The sequence below is a fragment of the Bubalus kerabau genome, chromosome 7 (assembly GCF_029407905.1).
Source record: "Bubalus kerabau isolate K-KA32 ecotype Philippines breed swamp buffalo chromosome 7, PCC_UOA_SB_1v2, whole genome shotgun sequence".
NCBI classification, from domain to species: Eukaryota; Metazoa; Chordata; class Mammalia; order Artiodactyla; family Bovidae; genus Bubalus; species Bubalus kerabau.
In genome coordinates, this window is record NC_073630.1 from 64,669,815 (window position 1) to 64,683,225 (window position 13,411).

A 13,411-nucleotide genomic window follows, 5' to 3' on the forward strand; every position below is an offset into this window, starting at 1 on the left:
AGCCATCCAAGTATTTTTCATACATCCACTGTATTTTAAAAACTCTTCCATGATCTGTGCTCACCTTAGAAACCTTTGGAACTTATTTCCGGTTCTGACTAGGGATGGAGATGTAGAGCACACGTGTGCCCCTGAGCCTTCACCAGAAATTAAAGCGGAAACTGCCATCCGGGATGACTTTGCCAGCCGCAAGGCAAAGGCCTATAAGAAAGCTTCCAGCAGCCCTAGGCAAAAGTTCGTGCACTTTGGACCAGTGACAGAGATAGATCAGCAGACGTGGAAGCGGCTCAGCATTGGCAGGGCGGGGCCGAGGGAGGATGCAGAGGAAGGCATCAGTCCCGACAGCAAGACTCACACATGTTCTGTGTCTGCTGCCTCAGCGGCCATGTCCAACTTAAAGGAAGACCGCATGCTTAATCCACAGAATGACTGCAGGTATTTTCACCATTACATGTGCAAGGAGGTCTGCATGGGAATCACTGCTGCTTTTAAAGGGTTCGCTGACTCACGTTAAAGGAACCCCCAGAGATGACAAAGTTTTAACAGGCGCTTTTGCTGGTTGGCAGAGAAGGGAGGTCAGTACCCCAGGGGGCAAGTGTGTGTGAAGTTAAAAGACATCCATTTTGATGCTGTTATCACCAGAATCACTGCCTGGGAATGCCAATAATTTTGGCAAATGCCCCTTTTTCCCTCAGCCGCATTAAGCACTATTTTTTTCGTCAGCAACATTGAACAGACTAGATGGGATGTTTTAATGATACCCTTTGTGTTTTTCCTAAAAATATGTTGATAAAAATCTAGATTACCTATACACTCCCTCCTTCCTATCCCATAAAGGAGGAAAAAATAGTTATTAGTATCATAAGTTCAGATTTCAGATATCTAAGCAGACACACAATAAAGTAAACCTCCTCCCCCTCTACTTTTTAAAAACATACAACAGAACTCGAGTGGAAAGACTCCTTTGAGGGTTCCTATGAGTCAGGATTCCTTGGATGAGTAACCAAATTTGTGAGGGATCAACTGGGAAAAGACCTTGTAGACCTGTCACCAGTCCTCATTCTTACCGGAGGGCTTCCAGATGTGAATTCCCAAGCCCTCTGTGGGGGATTCGGTTCTATCTATGGACCGGTCTTTCTTCCATTAAGCAGGTATAGCCTTAGATGGTAAAGAATCTGCCCTCAATGCGGGAGACCTGGGTTCGATCCCTGGGTTGGGAAGATCCCCTGGAGGAGGGCATGGCAACCCACTCCAGTATTCTTGCCTGGAGAATCCCCATGGACAGAGGAGCCTGACGGGCTACAGTCCATGAGGTCACAAAGAGTCAGACACAACTGAGTGACTAAGCACAGCACAAGGCATTTATAAGATTCTAGATTCTCTGTATGCTAGGTGAGGAAGGGGTAACTTAGAGATCAGAGTCCAGTCTGCACCCCGCTGTCTCTGCATGGTCCAGCAAACGTTTATTTAATAAACATTTGCTCTGCCATCTCCAAGTGAATTGCCTTCCTCCCGTTTGAAGTCCCAAACCCCTGTCCCCACATCCTCTTTTGTCTTTGGCTGAAGATGGTATTGAAGGTGAGGGTTTCACCAATTTTAGTAAGCCACTCAGTTTTCCTGGGTCTCTTCCATTTAGACATGTTATTAAAATTTGAGTTTCTGTTAGGAAAAAAAAAAGATTCTGGATTCTCCCAGGAACTTCCACTCCACCTGTGTGGCGGGAGCAAAGCAAAGCTCTTCATGGCAGGAGGAAATGCTCAGGACAGTCTCCTCCATGCTTTGTCCTTGAGCACATGGTGGATCATCTGTGACATACAGAGGAGTTTCTTTGGTTTGATTTCTTTGTAGATGATACCATAGAGGAGGCTATAAATATAAATAACCTGGGTACACCAGAAGTCACTGCTGGAGATTCAGAGGCTAGTGGGGACCAGGCATGGAGGGGGTGGAAGTAAGAAATTAGTAAGAAATGCACCCTTGAGTCCTTGAGTACTAAGGGATTGTCACTGAGCTCCATGGTGAGTCAGGCCAGCCTTCTTTGACTTTCTCAGGGCCTTGCTTGGGTTCATATTCTATTATCCTGTTCTGAGGATGTCACCCTAACTAACCCAGCTTCTGGAACAGCAACCAAACTTTCTCTCTTAACCTTTCCATCTCAAAGACTTTCACTGTCTCCTTTCCTAACTCTTTTTCCTCTTCTCTCTTGCCACCAATGCTACTTGTCACCAACAGAACAGTGACTTCTGATGTAGATGACTGTTGTAAAAGGGTGTCTCAGCTGGCTCCCGTGCCGGAGTCCCAGGAGGAGCGTAGCTTCAGTGTGGGCGAGGGCCCCAGGAGGACAGAGGAAGGTGAGGAGGTGGAAGATGACAGGCGGGGCCACGGCCTCTGGTGTGAATTCCTTCCCAGTGGTAAAGCTGTCCTGTCTGGCTTTAGTTACACACAAACAGCAGCCACAGGATGGCAAAGAAGAGCCTGAAGGAGTTGCTCAAAGAGATTCTGAGATGGCGCCAAAGGCCGAAAGATCCGAGGAGGGCGGCCAGCCACTGTGAGCATTGCCTGCGTTCCAGGGTGTGCTGCGTCTGCTGTGTGCGGCTGCCGGCTTCCCCGAAACGGCTCCCCCCAAATAGCTTAAGCCACAGCGTGCGCTTGATGAGTGGTGTGGCATGGAGCAGAGTCCCTTAAAGAAATGCACCCGCCCCAGGGTCAGAGTTCTGCTTTCAGCGCCCCCGGCTGGGTAGAGATTTTAGCCTTTGCACGCGGTTGGGTGCTGGCCAGATTTCATTCTCAGGACTCATGAAAACCAAAAAGGGAAGCCCATTCCCGTGTAAGTATCAGTTGCATGAAGAAAGTCCCTGGTATTAATACTCAGTTGCTATGTGAGCTGCTGCCTCCATGAACATTAGCTTCTTCCGTCTTGAGTTAATGCCGAGCGAGTGATGCTACTGAAAATATCTTGAGCAGTAAGTGCCATTTGACTGGCTGGACTGACGTGCCCTAGTTGACATCCTGTGACCTCTGAATGGGAGGCTTCGGAGAGAGAAGAGAAATTAGAGAAGATGACGGCTCCTGTCTGGAGCCGCAGTGGACCGAAAGGCCAAAGAAAATTGTACAATTCACAAAAAGATGACATGATGACCTGGAGAACTGGGGTGTCTCTTAGTCACATTGGATCCAACAAACCAGTTCCTTCCAGTTCCATTTGCAAAGCAACATATTTGGGAGGAATCTGCCAAGGGTCCAGCAATAAAAGATAAGAGGTCAAAAGATTATCCCAAGCTGTTTTGACTTTGTTTCTCCAGTCTGAGCCTTGATACATGCTTTGAATATGTTATTAATGCTTTATGGTTTATCAGTGCCACTTACCTGCTATTGCTAGCAGAAACGAAATGATTAAATGATTGGCCCAGTTTACCAAGGTTTTTTTTTTCCCTCTCTTGCATGTAAGTAGGTATGGAAAGAATAGTTCAGTTGTGCATTGTCCTATAAACATTCTTTCTGACTACCATCTTGTGGGCAGCCTAAATTGGAAACTCTTATTTCTTCCTAGCTCACATGGAAGTCATCGGGTAGAGGAGTTGAACTTCTTTCTGACCTACTTGATTTCATTCTGATTCCAGGAGGGTCTTCCAGTCCTAAGAAGATATACATTACTTACAAAATTTATTTAATTTAATTTTAACATTATCAAATAGTGATTTCTAGAGGTAGAATTTTCATTCCATTCTATTGATTTAAAATGAAGGTAGGGAATATATATGGAGTCGGGCATGGCAGCCTACTCCAGGATTCTTGCCTGGAGAATCCCATGGACAGAGGAGCCTGGTGGGCTACAGTCTATAGGGTCACAAAAGTTGGACATGACTAAAGTGACTTAGCATGCACCCTGGGAATATATAAAAAAGATAATCAACAAGAACCTACAGTATAGTACAGGGAACTCTACTCAATATTCTGTAATAATATGGGAAAAGAGTAAAAAATATGGATCATATGTATGTGCATAACTGAATCACTGCAGTACACCTGAAACTAACACTATATTATAAATCAACTATACTCTTAATATAAAATACAAATAAAAAAATAAAACGAAAATAGGTAAAGAGTAATCCTGAGATGCATGGTCTACTTTAAAATCCTATATGTTGAAGCTTCTGCTGTTATTTCAAGAGTAATAGACTTGTGAAAAGTGTGGTCTGCCAGATCCATGTAGAGCAGAGGAGCAAGAAGCGTTTAGCATAATTAAAGCTCTCCTATAAGACAGGAAGTGATAGAATTCTGCTTCCCTTTGGTGGTAGTGAGACAGAAGGTAGGGTGGGGAGCAGAGAGAGTCTTAATCTCCCAATTTCAAGTTAATAGCCAAACTGTCATTACCACCTGGATTTAACATGCATTCTGCAGTCTTGTGAATCGTAAGGCTTCTAGTAGGGCCTTCTTGTAGCACTGGTTTCAGGGAGCAGGGGTGGCAGCTGTGCTCGCCTTTCTAGGCGCTTCTGCTCTCTCCAGCTCACCTTCTCCTGGGAATTCACAGGTGAATGCCTGTTGGCTCTCCAGTTCACAACTGGGAAGCCTGCAGCAGAGAGGTTACACCTGGGTCCCAGCTGGGGAGGGCAGGCTGGTGACGAGGCACTGCCTGGCCCAGCACACTCACTCGGTCCCCAGATGCCCTGATGTGGTGATGGGCGCTGCATCAGCAGGCTGGTGGGAAGCAGTTAGCAAGAGACCAGAGGAGGAAATGAGGCCTGTAGGCTGCCTGCTGGATACATTCTAGGCAGCCCATTTACTCCCACACAACCTTGGAGAGTGAGAAGTTTCATCTGTTTTCTCCAGGAAGAAACCAAGTTGTATGGCAGAAACCAACACAACATCGTAAAGCAGTTATCCTCCAATTAAAAAAAAAAGAAAGAAACCAAAGCCCAGGTCCACACAGCTGGCAATCACAGATCCAAGGTCCAAACCCAGCGCTGTCTGAAGAGGGAGCTGCCATCCCATGCCAGTGCATTACCTACCAAGTTACCAGAGGGAGGTCTGACGACTTCCCTTTCACTTGTATTCTGTCCCTCTGGACGGAATGGCTGGTTTGAGCATAAGGAGATATGGTCAGAGTAACTGCATGACAAAATCGTGTGAGGGAGCAGGCACACACGTTGGGAATTCGTCTTTCCTCTCAACAAGTGTTTATTGAGTAATTGCTATGTGTGAAATACTGTGCTGGGTGCTGCTGGAGGATAGTCTTAAATGACAGGTAAACTCATTTCTCCTCCTCACTTAAAATGGCGTTCACGCTAGTTCATAACGTTGCTGAGCATTGATCCTGAAGTGCTTTATTTGTGCTGAAAACTACACAGATGCAATCAACAGGTGAAGAAAGTACTCTCTTTACCTTCTAAATACCCCTGCCCTCACAATTGAACTTTATTAATTGCTGGGTTTTGGTAGGATGCTTATACCAACTGTGATTTGTCTGGCCAGTGTTGTAGCTGATAGTCTGTTGACTTACCTACTTTGCATTTTTTTTTAAATCTCTTTATTAGTGATTTTTTAAAACTCATCTTTTCTTTTCTATATTTCACAGAACCACTGAGAAAATCGTTTGAAGCCCAAACTCTAATTATCTTCTCCATAACAGCAAAGGCAATTCTGATTAAATTGGTTCCTTCTTAAAGCTAATAAATTTGTCTGAGAGGAAATGTCTTAAAGCCACAAGTATATAGTAAACAGATAAATGAAGGGTATCTTCAGAGACTGCACTATTCTTTTCAGTTTCCTGAGTATCCAATAAGGATTTAGTAAATACTTATGGAGGGCCTGGTCTGGTCACTATTCAGGGAACCCCCAAAGGAAAAATCCCGACTCTCATGGACCTTGCATTGTAGGGTTAATCAACATTTGTCAGCAGAGGTCTCCATGAAATGCTGCTGAGTATTTTGTGTAGAAGCAATTTAAATTCTAATATATCGTGCATGCAACAACACAGGTGAACCTCGTAAATGAAATGTGCTAATAAGGAAGCCAGACTCAGAAGAGTACATTCTATATGATTCTGTTTACACAGCACAAGGCTCAGTGCTGATTTGTGGTTTGTGAAGACTCATCAAGGTGTGTGTGTGTATGGTCTGTGCACTTTCTGTATGTATAGTTTACTTCAGTAAAACGTTCATTAAAATATTCAAATCAACACAAAAACACCAACTATCGATTGAACATTTCTAGATTAAGCATCCATTAGGAATAACTTCTCTGCTTATTTCCATAGATAATTTAGAAAACACTATATTCAAATGGTTATTCCAGTAGGCCTACTAGTGAACTGGGAAACATCTATCCAGGCTTCAGAATTAACACTGTTAATTCTGGGTGGAATTTACACTGTTCTGTCCTCTTTCTTGATGTGAAGGAATTCATCTGCCTCCATGTGGAGGTGGTTTTGGAAAACTGAATGTATTAAGTCAAACCTTAGCACCTTCTAAAACTGTCCCCCAGAGAAGCAGAAAATGGGTCTTACTTCCAGAAGAAAAACATCCACAAACGCTTTCCTTTTCTTGCTTTTGGCCATTTCAACTGAAACTCTTATTAGTCTTTCACTGGTATGGTTGCCCTCACTGTGCATGAAAATAGTTATTAATGAATTCATACTGTTACAGGGTAATGAAGGCATCAGAGAGAAAAGTGTCTGCGTGTGTACACCAATGTGTTTGGGGTTTTTTCTCTAAGATCATAGGAAGAGACCTTTAGAAATTACTCCCTTCCCCCTATATTGTTATGAAACTGAACATAGGATCAGGTAGTTTTTGCTGAAAACCCCCAAATTTAATTTTTTGGTCTGAAAGCCTGGCATTTTTTTTTCTTTGCTCAAATAAGTCTTTGTCCACCATCAGAATGCATGAATAAATTGCCTTTCAGGGCATAGGTAAGAACCTTCTCTTAAAATTCCCCTTTCCAGAAATAGTCACTTGTGGGAGGTACTTTTTTCAAATGTGCTTAAATATGCCCTTGTAATAGTCTAGTTTTTTTTTTCTAATTTGACCTTTTTCTTTGTTTTATCAGATACATTAAAACTTAAAATGCCCATATTAAAGAAGGTGCAACTTTGTAGCTCTAAATAATCAGAAGAATATAAAAAATTGTTAAAAAAAAAAAACCAACTTTGCTTTTTCAAGTTATGGAATATCATCCACGTCTGGTTTTGATTAAGGTTGCCAGTTTTCTAGGAATTGTGGTTTTTGTCAAATGCATGCGGAAGGCACTGATTGGGGTTCTGGTTGGAGTTCTGGTTTGCTTTCAGAAACCTTCAGAAACACTCTTTGATGTTATTTGTGCAAATGCATTAACACATCAGGGAAAGGGTCAGTAAGCGTGTGCTTCTATGCTGGGTGTCCATTACAGCCCATTACTCTACACAGAAAGGCAAAAACCAGTTCAACCGTTTGTGAATGACCATAATACACATTTGGTTTTTTCAAAGCTGTCTTCTCTAAACATTGTGGGTTGCACCTAAGCCTTTTTGTGTTTATATTGAAATGATGTCTTTCTTTGTGGGTAACATGGAGAGGTATTTTTTATTTCCCCTTTGGGTTTTCCTACAAATTTCACATTCTTCAGAAATGTCAAGACTTTGCTTTCATTTTTAGCCATTGGTGAATATTGTTAATTGTATAATGACACTTCTCTTCCAGTATGATCAGCAAAAAAGGTTTGGCATGTATACATTTCACTTGCAGTTTTTATTTCCAGCTTGGTTACAGTGTTAACCTTCTGTCTTGCCAATCCTCTAATTTTGGATTTGGTCTTATAGATACGGACCGAGAACTCCTGTGTCTGACGACGCAGAGTAAGTTGTTTTGTATTCATAGGAATACATTAATTATAGCCTAAACTGCATGCTTCCAGTACTCACCACTAATTGAAACGCAGTTAATGTAACAGTGGACTGAAGAGCTAACTGACTCTTCTCTGCAGCCTCAGAGAAGCCCTTGAAATTGGAATGCAAAACATATGTTCTGTGCAGGAGAGATGAATGAAAAAGCCACTTAAGCATGATTCTAATACGCAGCTGCTGCTTAAAACTTAACATTTGCTTTTCATAGATGGGGCATGTGAAAGTTGTTCTTGTTAGGGTTTGGAAGTTGGAACCTCTTCTGAACCATGGAATTGTTAAAAGGCTCTTCTGCGCTTTGCATTGAATCCTTGATATATGAAGGCTTAGCCGTGCAGCAGTCATTCTCAAAGACACATTTTTTTTTAAGCTAAGAAAATAAATTCTAAACCACTAATGATAGATTCAGAAGCCCAAGTTCCTCCCAGGTTGCAGTAATATAAACTGTGGGATGCCTGAGCCCAGAATGCTGGAGTTTCGTTCATGTTCCGTGGCACAGCCAGGGGTCAGGATGTGCAACATGACTTGGGTTGCCTCTCCTTGGTCTCCGCTCCTCCCAGAGATGCGTTGCCCATCCGCAGCCTCACATCTGAATTTGAGATGAATCTACTTTCTCCCATCTGTGACCACATTGACTCCATTTCAAAAACAGATTCCCCATAGGCAGAGCATTCTGAAACTGATAGCCAAATCAGAAGTTTTCTTTGCAGAAGGCTGGCTTGCTCAGGTTTAAGAAACATGATCAATATCTCACTGCAACACCAGTGGCCCGCTAAGCCTGATGTCTGTCCTCTGGAAGAGGTGTTTTGTGGCCTTGTGGGAGTCTAGGCCATTCTAAGAGTGAACCCCAACATTCTCCCTGCCTGTCTTCCTGGCCTGAGCCATAGTTTCGAGTCACTGAGTGAGGAATCCAAGTAACAGTGTAGAACAAATATCATTTCCACCAGTAACTGCAATCGGGACACACATCTACTGTATTTGAACTGTGCTTTTTTTCCATGTTTGTGTTCAAGATGTCAGCTTAGTCTGACTTTTAGCTCTAAGCAGTCTGACTCGAGTGCCAAGGAGATCAGTTTCCGATGTGTGATGTATGATTGCTTTGTGGCCTGACACACGGAACATTCATGTCTCAGAACTAAATTCAGCCGGAGCTTGACTGACTGCATGGAGTTAAGTAGTCTATAAAACTGAGCCCTGGTTATTGCTTTTAAAATCTACAGTGGCAGTATTTAACATTCACTGAAAGGAGGATTATATAAGATTGATAGGCAAAACACTACTTTGATTTGGTTAGCAAAAACATTTTGATAGAATGGATTTACTCTTCATCATTGCCAAGCTGCTGTGCAATTTGCCTAATACAGATCTCTCAAAAACCCTGAAAGCTGAAAGAAAAGGAGCTATATTAAAGAGCTTTTGAATGCTGCCTGTACCTAAATATGAAACCTCACCCACAGGAAAGGTAAATGATTTTTTAAATCAAGTGGGGGTGCAGACTCCTCTAAATTTACCAAAAAAAAAAAAAAAAAAAAAAAGCAGCTTGTGATCTAGGAAGAGTATAAGGAGCTTCTTGTCCAGGGGTCTTATCTGGGAACATCTAAAGGGCTGAATTTCCCTCTTGGAATAGGCATAATTTATATGAAATCAAGTGATCAAGTGGGTAAGGAAAAAAAATTATGTCAGGAGTTTTTTTTTAAATAGAAATTTATAATATGTTTCATTTTTTTCCTCACTATCTCCCTTTTTCAGAAACTTTACAGACCACTATTGGCACAGGCTCTATTTATTCATAATTGACACATTCTTAAAATGCAGCCCAATCAAAAAAAGATGTGCCCTTTAAGGAGAATGCGGGTCAGGGGCAGACCTACCACACAGGCAAACAGAAATTTCCGCCTCCTGGCAAGCCAAGAATGTTTCCATGGATTTAGTTTCACCTTCTTGCCCTTCTCTTCACTTCCACATACCTCCTCTCCCAATGGTCCCCACCATGGAGCCTGGAAACTGTGAGAGCCAGAGGCCATTTTGCTCTTAATTCCCTTACCCTAGACTTGGTCCAGAAACAATTTCCAGGCTCCCCTGGAGGTACTTTAATCCTGGCCCTAAGAACTGCCAACCCACTGCAGGGAGAGGCTCCTGGGCTCTACAGCCAGGGGCCCTATTCTCAACAGCCCAGGAGCATGGCCTGTTGTGCTGAGAAGCATAGGTTTGGTGTAAGTCCTGTTAACATTGTGGAACCTAGACTTCTCCAGGGTCCCCTGATGTGCTGTGCTCTACTAAATCGCTTCAGTCATGTCTGACTCTTTGTGACTCTATGGACTATAGCCTGCCAGGCTCTTCTGTCCATGGGATTTTCTAGGCAAGAATACTGGAGTGGGTTGCCATGCCCTCCTCCAGGGAATCTTCCCGACCTAGGGATCGAACCCACATCTCTTATGTCTCCTGCATTAGCAGGCAGGTTCTTTACCACTAGCACCACCAGGGCCTCCCACCTCATCCCTCGACATGCACTTCTTCATTTTGGAGGCTGAGTCCAATCTCTGAATGAGGGAACATTTTCTGAATGGTGACTCAGCTCATTTTCTGTCTACTGTTATCAGTCCTCAGCTTGCTTCCTTTTTTGAAATGGCTTAAAGGTATTGCTCATAGTTTTATTATTTCTCTTTTGCTGGTGTTGCTTTTTAAAGAAAAAAAAAATCTCTAACCAGAAAAAAAAAAAAAGTACTTCCTGGTATAGGAGAAGGCAGACAAGAGTTTCTCTTTTTATTTCACTAACCAGCTTTTGGTCACATTTGGGCTGTGGTAGTTAGAACTTCATGGTAGAAACAGAAATAGGAACCTGGGACAGAAGAAGGCAGTTCTGAAGGCCTTGTTCCCACCCTCTCCATGCCAATCAAGTGAGATAAGCAGTCTCAAATCCTGGAAAAGCCTGCCATTTTCTTACTGCGGTCCCAGAAGACTTTGCCCTATGGCCATCAGTGTGACCTAAACCAAAATTCTGCCCTTTAAAAATTACAGATGGCAAAGTTGAAGGAAAGGACCTCCTTTCTCTCCCATAATCTGCCAGCCATTAGTAGATTACAATTGAGTCCCAGCTGAGAGGGGTTTATGTCTTCTAAGACCTTCACAAAGCCTATAAATTGCCTTGAAAGAGAAACAGGCTGAATTTGATACATTTAGAGTTAAGTTGTTTTTTGTTTTTTGTTTTTTTTAACTCTGAAAGGAAGATGGGATGAGTTCGGGTCCCCTTCTGGAAGGGTTGTTTGAGGGCATTATGATCCATGAAGTTTAAAAACCATGAATTAGACTTTTCTACCTAACTCTGCAAATTCCTAAATTTTCCTTAAACCACATTAATCAGCAGCATCAAATAGGTGACACATTGCAGTCCCTCCTCTCTTTAGAGGACTACAGTTTATCTTCCAGGAAGACACAGTTACCACAAGCAACACTGTGCCCTGAATCTGTGGACAGCTCCACACAGTAGCGTGTCATATCCATGCAAATAGAAGCCTTGGATCAAAGAAAGTCCTATGCAGCCGGATTATTAGAAACAGGTTAAAGTACAGTCTTCAGTTTTCACTCTCTTTTCACACAGTTTTCACAGACTCAAATTGTCCAACATCTAAAGAGAGGGGAGAGGCACTCATACATTCATATTTGAGTAGACTGAAATGAACGTGGGTAGCCATTGCTTTGGGATTGTCTTCTCCTTCCAGAGAGCCGCCTGCTAAGGAACCCCTGGCATCCAGCGATGCTGCTGCTGTGCTTTGTCTGGCCATGGGGATAACTATTTTGGACATCACTGATGATGTCTGGAATTAGTCAGTGTCTTGGTGCATGGCTCTTCTTTTTCTTTGTGTTAAGCTGGCTTCAAAAATGGACCGTCACAGTCTTCTGTTCTTAAAGGGCCCTCCACTTGTTGGGCGCTTTATAACCCACGTGGTCCCAGAGCTAGTCATTTCTTTGAGAGGAAAAAAAAAAAAAAAGAAGATTTTGCTTTGGTTTTTATTTCTATTTTCATCTTTCTGCTTCAGCTTTCGCTGTAACAGAGGTCTATAATAAGCATTGCAGAAAAGGCCCTGTGGTCTTACCCAACATTTAATAAGCTCCTGCAGAATATATCAATTATATGAACAGCCTAAAGGTTCTTAAAATTTGATTTCCAAATCCTTTTGCTTTTAAAGAGTATATGCAGAGGTATCCTGTCAGAAATAAAGTGAAACCCTTGTGAGAATTTTAGGATATAAAGTATATGCTGATTTTTATATTTTGCCCTTAACCTTACCATAAAATACCTTATTTTCTTGATTTCAAGATGCCATCAACATACTACAGATTTACAGTTTTACAGGACATAAAAATAAACCACAACAAATATATGTATCATTTGTGCATAGTTCTTGGATGCATTCAAAATTCAGAAAATACGACATGAAAAAGTGGTGCCTTAGATTGAGGCTGTGTGATCACTTTTTTAATGGAGAAATTGCCTGTTAATGAAGAAAGCATTTAAGCCAGCCCTACACAAAGAAGCATTTACTGCAATTAAATTTTCACTTCAGGGGACGCCATCCTCCTTCCCCACAAATTCTCTCCAAGTTATACATGTTAATGCTTTTAATTTTATTTTCTAATACATTTATAAGTGAGACCAGCTCAGAGTTTCAAAAACCTTTTCAAGCCTCTTAGTTTAAACATATCTAGGCCCCAACATGTAAAATTAATTGACCAATTCAGCCATCACTGAAGACAAAGATGGTCACATTTTGGCTTCTGCTTCAAAAGAAGAGCTGAGGCTCCTAGCATGCCCGCTGCTGCCGGCTGAGGGAGGAACAGATTGCAGACCCCGTGGCTGCCTTAGGCTGCGGAGGGAAAGGGACTGTTTTCCATACTCGGTAGCGCCCCCACACGGCGGGACGCCCCAAGTGCGCAGAGGTAGGAGGGGTGCTCATCTCTGTCCGCTCGTTGTCTGCTCTCTCCACGCGCAGGAGCACGAGTATGTTTGACATGCGGTGTGAGGAAGAGGCCGCGGTGCAGCCGCACAGCAGGGCCCGCCAGGAGCAGCTGCAACTGATAAACAGCCAGCTGCGGGAAGAGGATGACAAATGGCAGGATGTGAGTGCTGGGGCCACGGCCGTGGGCAGTGGGGAGACTGCGCTGCCCGCTGGGCAAGAGGCCCTTTGGAACAGAGAATCAGATTGGGTGGGAGCCTCGGGCTGGAAAGCCATGCAGAAGAAAGGGGGGCCCGGAGAAGACTTCAAACAGTGAACACCGCCCATGTGGGAATTAAGGAAGGTACCCTTGCTGAAGTTTGGCCAGAAAGCAGAGGGGAGCGGGTGGGAGGCAACCAGCATGGGATGCCATATCAAGGATGCACTGGCTTCTGAGTTTGTGTATTTGGAATTGATAATAATGATGATGGTGACCACAATGATAACTGCCAACACTGAAAGCATGCCAGTAACAGGTACTGTTCTGAGTGCCTTGCAGTTAATCGTTCTTGAATCCTCTCAGTAACTCAGTATGCTA

The 13,411-nt window shown here is 43.1% G+C and overlaps 1 protein-coding gene across 19 annotated transcripts in view; it reads left to right on the forward strand.

Moving 5' to 3' along the window:
* The window catches only part of LIMCH1 (LIM and calponin homology domains 1), a 348,742-nt gene that overhangs the window by 284,051 nt on the left and 51,280 nt on the right, over nt 1-13,411 (forward strand). For 9 of the 19 annotated variants that reach the window (XM_055588395.1, XM_055588396.1, XM_055588397.1 and 6 more), the window contains 5 exons: nt 103-435; nt 2,233-2,351; nt 2,437-2,548; nt 7,799-7,834; nt 12,871-12,997. In XM_055588395.1, the coding sequence (XP_055444370.1) occupies nt 103-435; nt 2,233-2,351; nt 2,437-2,548; nt 7,799-7,834; nt 12,871-12,997 (727 nt within the window). The remainder of the gene's footprint in view (nt 1-102; nt 436-2,232; nt 2,352-2,436; nt 2,549-7,798; nt 7,835-12,870; nt 12,998-13,411) is intronic. The other 10 variants (XM_055588406.1, XM_055588408.1, XM_055588411.1 and 7 more) reach the window with 3 other exon arrangements.